The 6,000-nt window shown below is 42.7% G+C and overlaps 2 protein-coding genes across 2 annotated transcripts in view; both read right to left on the reverse strand.

The window, feature by feature from the left end:
* Positions 1 to 384, reverse strand: part of psmd1 (proteasome 26S subunit, non-ATPase 1) — a 53,971-nt gene extending 53,587 nt beyond the window's left edge. The window contains exon 1 of the mRNA XM_071908525.2: positions 243 to 384. Within this exon, the coding sequence (XP_071764626.1) occupies positions 243 to 258 (16 nt within the window). The 5' untranslated portion in view covers positions 259 to 384. The remainder of the gene's footprint in view (positions 1 to 242) is intronic.
* Positions 385 to 1,137: 753 nt separating this feature from the next.
* LOC139918989 (uncharacterized) lies at positions 1,138 to 5,028 on the reverse strand. The gene is made up of 3 exons (XM_071908541.2): positions 4,148 to 5,028; positions 3,085 to 3,198; positions 1,138 to 1,963 (listed from the first exon to the last, which is right to left on the reverse strand). The coding sequence occupies exons 1-3, from the start codon at positions 4,935 to 4,937 to the stop codon at positions 1,866 to 1,868; spliced, it is 1,002 nt and encodes a 333-aa protein (XP_071764642.2). The 5' UTR covers positions 4,938 to 5,028; the 3' UTR covers positions 1,138 to 1,865.
* Positions 5,029 to 6,000: the final 972 nt, after the last annotated feature.

Consider the following 6,000-nt stretch of genomic DNA (forward strand, 5'->3'; position numbering starts at 1 on the left):
ATTAGCTTACTAGACCGCTTTCAACTAAGTAATTAAGAGACAGTAATCGAAATCAACACCTATGCACGTCCATGACACATTACAAGGTGTTCTTTGTTTATGAAAACCCATCACATACTCCTTGTTTTATTGTCACCGGTTAAAAACTGACAACTGCTAGCTGTGTGACTCAGCTAAATCAATGGCGGCTAACGTCGTTACCGTTACAGCTGGCTAAAATAAACACATTTTCTACCGCTTACCGGCAGATGTTATCATGATTGGCTCTTTATTCCCTCCTCAACTCCACGATCCCGGATCGAGCTTGTAAATTCCGTATGATTTTTAGGAGAAAAATACCAGAAAAGACAGTATCTGAGAAATCTACTAGTGTGTGGAACACAACGCAGCCGCTGCTGAGTTCTTTTTGTCCAATAACGCAAGTCCCCTTCAAAAGGACCTGAGATTTGGGCGACCTATTTTGTGCCTGATGAAAAAAAAAAAAGTAAGATATTATATTAGCCATTGCATCCTCGTTGCTGGTCCAACCCGTATAATTTCGAATAGATTCATACAAGTTTCCATGTTACTGAAGCGAAATTACAGACATATATTACATAAACTTGTCCGTTTATTAACCGGCTCTCCAAAGCCGACCTCCCATGAATCAGTTCTTTTGCCTGTGCTTTCTGTGCAGCCCGCTGTGGCCACTGGGGGACTAAAACAACAGCAAATACTAGGCTGCCACTTCCTATGTTTTTTTCTTCATCTAAGAGCATCAAGTTAATCGAAAATGTACTCTAAGAAATCAATTAACATTTTCTTTTGTGATTGGAATTAGACCTGTAGTTGCAATATATAAATATACTACTTGTAGCATAAACTAAAGGTAATGTAGTCATTGGGAATGTGTAATGTATACTAATGGACAATTTCAGATTTTGGAAAGTAGTTTATTGTATTGAATAGGCCTATTGAATGCTTAGGAAATAGAGTATGTATTCCACCCTAGCCTTGTTGTAGCGGTTTTTTTTTTTTTTTTTTTTTTTAAAGAATCTGACCCCTGAACCTTCCCAAATCCAAAGCAGACCGTAATGAAAATGTTCTCTCATCACCCTTTTCTCCATGTCATTTATAACACATCGATGCTCACTCAAACAAGTTTAAAAGAGTTATGTTTATTTCCATATTTATATGAATACACAGACTAGTCACCTACACAAAATCATAAGTTAAAGTGTTCCGTTTCTATTCCAGGTAGGCGTATTAGTGTAACTGTCAATACTGGTCATCTAAGGCACAATATTCACATTCATATTCTACCTTCTTATGCTTCACATTTAAGCACTGCATATTTTTTTGAATGATATGTTTCTCTAATATAAGCCTTACTGCAGTCTATTCCAACCCCGAACTAACCAAACGGAAGAGATGAGAGTTTAAATAAGAAGTAGTGTCCTTAACTGCATGTCTATGCCAACGAATACTTTGATTATATGTAGTGTTATATTAAAATGATTTGACTAACTGATCAACAAGAAACCCTTTGGTTAGTGAGCTACTATAAACGGCTCTGTATCGACTTCAGTAAACTCCTCTGTGACTAATCATAGTATCATAGTGTATCTAAGCCAGTGTTTCAGTCAGCAACATGGCAACGGATCGTATTGACTCTTCAGCTGCAGATTTTGCCTGAGGACGAGTTTCATGTAGACTGAACAGCGAGAATATCGAACACTGTGAAGCAACGTGGCGACAGGCAGTATGAATCTTCAGCACCAGATGTTGCTTAAGGCCAGCTTGTGACTTAACAGTGAAAACACTGTCCACAGTGAGGGGGGGTGGGGGGTGGGGTGGGGTGTGGCCACGGGTCCCGTGTCACGATATCAACTGTCCCTTCCAGCTGTTTCCCCGTCCACATGAGGTCCAGCGGACAGAGAATGGGTTTTCAGAGGAATCCCTTCCTCTATACTTCCCGTGTCACCTGCAAAACAATCAGACCACTGTTACGTTACGCTTTCTGTCTGCCGTTGAGTTTATTGGGAAGAATAAGACAATACGGTCTGACTGCAGCAGGGTTCAGGCATTTCCCTGCTCCCAATACCCACTGAGCGAAGTGGGTTAGTCCTAGAAACATGGTGTCAGTCATGCTTAAAGGAAAGATCCACCTTTAGATACTCTTACACTGTTAGATATCATCAATCTGTGATGTTCAGTGCACTGCATTCTAGGAGTTATTTTGTGATGAAGTATTGTAATTTACTTTTTTGGTGAACCCACTTTCCCTCAATCTGCCTCCTCTACTTCAGTTAGTGATCTCATATATTTCCCTGAATGACTTTCGACAACCTCCAGAGAGTTTTTCCAGTCCGGAAAAAGCGAGAGTAATGCCCTTTACTCAAAACACCTAAGAAAGAAAGTCTGCACACTGTAGTTCCCTTTTGCTACTTGTATAGCACCACAAAGTGACGTTTCGAGCACACTGCTCAGTGCTATACAACAAAGTAGCAAAAGGGAGTTTCATTGTGCAGACTTTCTTTCTTAGATATTGTATTACTTCCAGGTCCAGCACCTGCCTTGAATGGAGCGACCATTCTATGTTGTTTACTTTACTCAAAATGCAGCATGTCTTGTGGCTGCATTGCATTCTGGTCTATTGAGACTACTGGAGAAATTGATCTCTCTCCTCTTCTACGACGGATTTCTCCCTGTATGACTGTTGAACGTCGGTGCAAAATGGCGGCTCTAGAAAGAAGCCGTCGCTCTTTCACTCTGAGGGACTGACACCAAAACCTTATGTTTACCGTTGATGTTTTAGATGGATGAAAAAAAATTCAATTGCTATCAAACTCCATTGTAGCTGCACTGGAAATATTTCAACTTGATGTCATGTCACCTACATTTGGTCAGTTATCTATGGGAATAAGAAAAATACAGCACCAAACAACAATATGGGCCTAGAAGTGCAAGATACATCACCAATATCTGTTTTTTTTAACAGCGTTACACAGTTTTTTTGAGAATCTTAATCTAATACAAAAAGAGGATTGGAAATGCCTGGTCCCAGCTCAGTCAGACTGAACTAGGTTGGGACGGTGCTGTTACCTCTTTGCCTGCTGGCTGCAGCGCTGCTGGCCTGGCCTCTTGCTCCTCTTCTGCCAGGCCGGGGCAAACATTGGAATGGCCAGAAAAGCGGGTTCCCTCTATCCCTGGTATTATCTGAAAAGGCAATAACAGGCGTTTAACAATTTGGCAGCTTATCTAAGGGCCAGATTGTTTCATGAATGCTTCTTTTGTTCTCAGGGCCATTGAAGCCTGGGAGTAAAAAAAAAAAAAACACAAAAAAAAAACTTGTGCATAAATGTCTGGTCTTGTGAGTGTCATGGTCTGACCTACATAATGGAGCACCCTGCTAAGCCTTGATGATGCATACAATACCCTAACAAATAATCACTCTAATATTTGTATATTATTCCTATAGGGAGCTATTGTGCATCTGTGATACTCAGTAGTGAATTTATAGTGACCATTTTGTACTTTATGGTATTGTTTTCTCCTATGATATCACTATAATATCACAATAACATTCCTAGAGGGACTTAGAGTGTATTTCTTATACTCAGTGATAATGGTGATGACATTATTGTAGGCCTACTTTAGAGTATTTTTGTTTCCTATGGTATCACAATATTCCTTTAATAGTCATATAGAGACTTGTAGTTTTGCTGTGATATCTGCATAGTATCCTTCTAAAATTTATTATAGGATTAGTTCTATTTCATTAGGGTTGTCCACTTCTCGGAAGCACTGAAAGAGTGAGCCGACATTCCTCTTTTCTTCTGATTGCTGGTTTTGTCTGATTACTGTAGAATGTTTTCGATGTGTGTAAAACCTTTCCAATTTTCCTTCATCCACCATTTCATGCATCATCAAGGCAGCAGAAGGTCTTTGTGGTTGAAGATGGTCTGGTTTCTAACTTTGTGTTGGCAAGCATCCGCCCTGCTGAAGTGTCCTGGGGCAAAACACTGAATCCCTACCAGCTCCAGGGATTCATTAAGTTTCACATTAGACTGCTACATTACATTAAAAGGCCTTGGCTCTGATCTGTGCTGTTGCTTGTAAGGCTGAATTGAAACCACTTCAAAAATGTGGACAGTTGTTATTACACCTGCTGTTTGAGACGAGTACAGGACTTTGCAGGCGTTTTTCTTGATGATGAGCATCTTGGCTTCTGTCTTTGGAATGAAACTGCCGACCCAGATTGCCTCTGGTGAGTGTTTGCGGAACACGGAGCGGATCAGACGCTCCAGGAGTTGCGCACATTGACGGGTCTCTGCGCTCTCCAGTTCGGTGCGTATTAATCCAAGCAGGGCTGGCCGCGCGCTGCTGGCGCGTTTCGTGCGCGCCCTCACGTCCTTCAGGATCTCTTTCAGACAGACCTCGTTTGAACTTCCACTGAGAAACTCCTGCCTGAAGATGAATATGATGATAGGAGAGTCTATTGTTCGCTTCAGGCTAGAAATGTTTATGCTCGACGTCGCGGTCCTTGGAGCGTTCCCATTGCGCGGCCGCCGCCGCCTCTGATCCTCCTCCCCCACCGGCTCGGCTCTCAATCCCAAATCCTTGGGCCTCGTTGGCAGAGGTAGTTCATTCATTTGAACAGCTTCAGTCTCGCAGCAAACGTCGTTTTCACTCGCAGTGTCGCCGTGACTGCTTGGAGGAGAGGCATGGAGCTGCCCGTGTCCGCTGCCGTCGGCTGGACCGCGGCTGTGAAACATGTCGCGGATCAACTCCTGCAATATCCCGGCGTCGCCCTTCCCGTTCTTCTCCTGCTCCTCGGTTGTGGAAACATCACTTACCAAATAGATCCTCTCTTTACCTCCGATCTGAGTGATAAGCTTCTGAAACTCCCTCTCCTCTACGGGCGGCGTGTCCTCCAAGCAGGTCGGGCCTGCCATCGTGCCCGCGCTGCGCAATCACAGCTGCACGGTTCCTCTGTAGAGTTTTGTTTACACGGAGCCGTCAGGATGACAACTCCATCCACGACCGCCTTCCTGACCGGTGGACGTGCAGAAAAACTTCTCTATCTTGGGAGAAGGAAATACCAGGAGGGAGGGCGGAGCTAAAGGCTCAGGATTTCTTTCTATTGGCCGCTCCATTTGATAGGCACGGTCATCTGGAGCTAGGGAGCACACTGCAGGAAACACAGGCCCATTACAAGATAATGAAGTTAATCTTTAATGTAATACATAATATTACCTAACTACAAACTGATGGTTTGAATATAATTGGCTTATAAGTTCATGCACAGGATAGCACCACAACCACAATAACATCGGCTTCAAGAAGACTGCATTCAAGCATTGTCATCTGTTCTCTCTCCATGACTTTCATATGGGCTGCGGATGATGAAATCTCAGGGTGCAGAGTTCACTCTCTTTATTCCCAATATTTGCATTGAAAAGACTCCTGTCTTCTCTCCAAGGTTGTAGAGGCCCGGCTTCTCAAAGAAAAGGAAAAAACAAAGAGAGGAAAATCATAAGCCCCAACTTTCACAAAACAGGATCTTTACTTGTGCACCTCACTACTTTTACATGATTGTTAAATTAGCTTCAGTAATGCAGGCCTGCTCAGTGAGATCAAAATGGCCTTCACCCTAAAACCCACTGCCACATCTCAGTCTGTTAAGCTCCTGTGACTCTAATCCTTTAATCCACCCATTCCTCTTTCTTAATTTCAAGGTGCTGTCAATCGGACATTCCAGTGAGTTCAAGAATTGAAATTTAAGTCACATAACTTCCACAAGCACCGAACTGGAGAGTCTGTGTGTGGGATTGCCTTATTGTTTACAGGTGAATTAATGATAAACCTGACCAAAACTAATAGAGAGGGTTCAGCCTTTGACCTTTAGACTGGCTGAACATTGATTGTTCGGGCGGCTTGTTGCTCCTCTGTCAAGATTTATGTCATTGACTCACAAACGAACTTAACTGAAAGTTGTTTGGCTTTTCTTTATACAGA

The sequence above is a fragment of the Centroberyx gerrardi genome, chromosome 9 (genome assembly GCF_048128805.1).
Source record: "Centroberyx gerrardi isolate f3 chromosome 9, fCenGer3.hap1.cur.20231027, whole genome shotgun sequence".
NCBI classification, from domain to species: Eukaryota; Metazoa; Chordata; class Actinopteri; order Beryciformes; family Berycidae; genus Centroberyx; species Centroberyx gerrardi.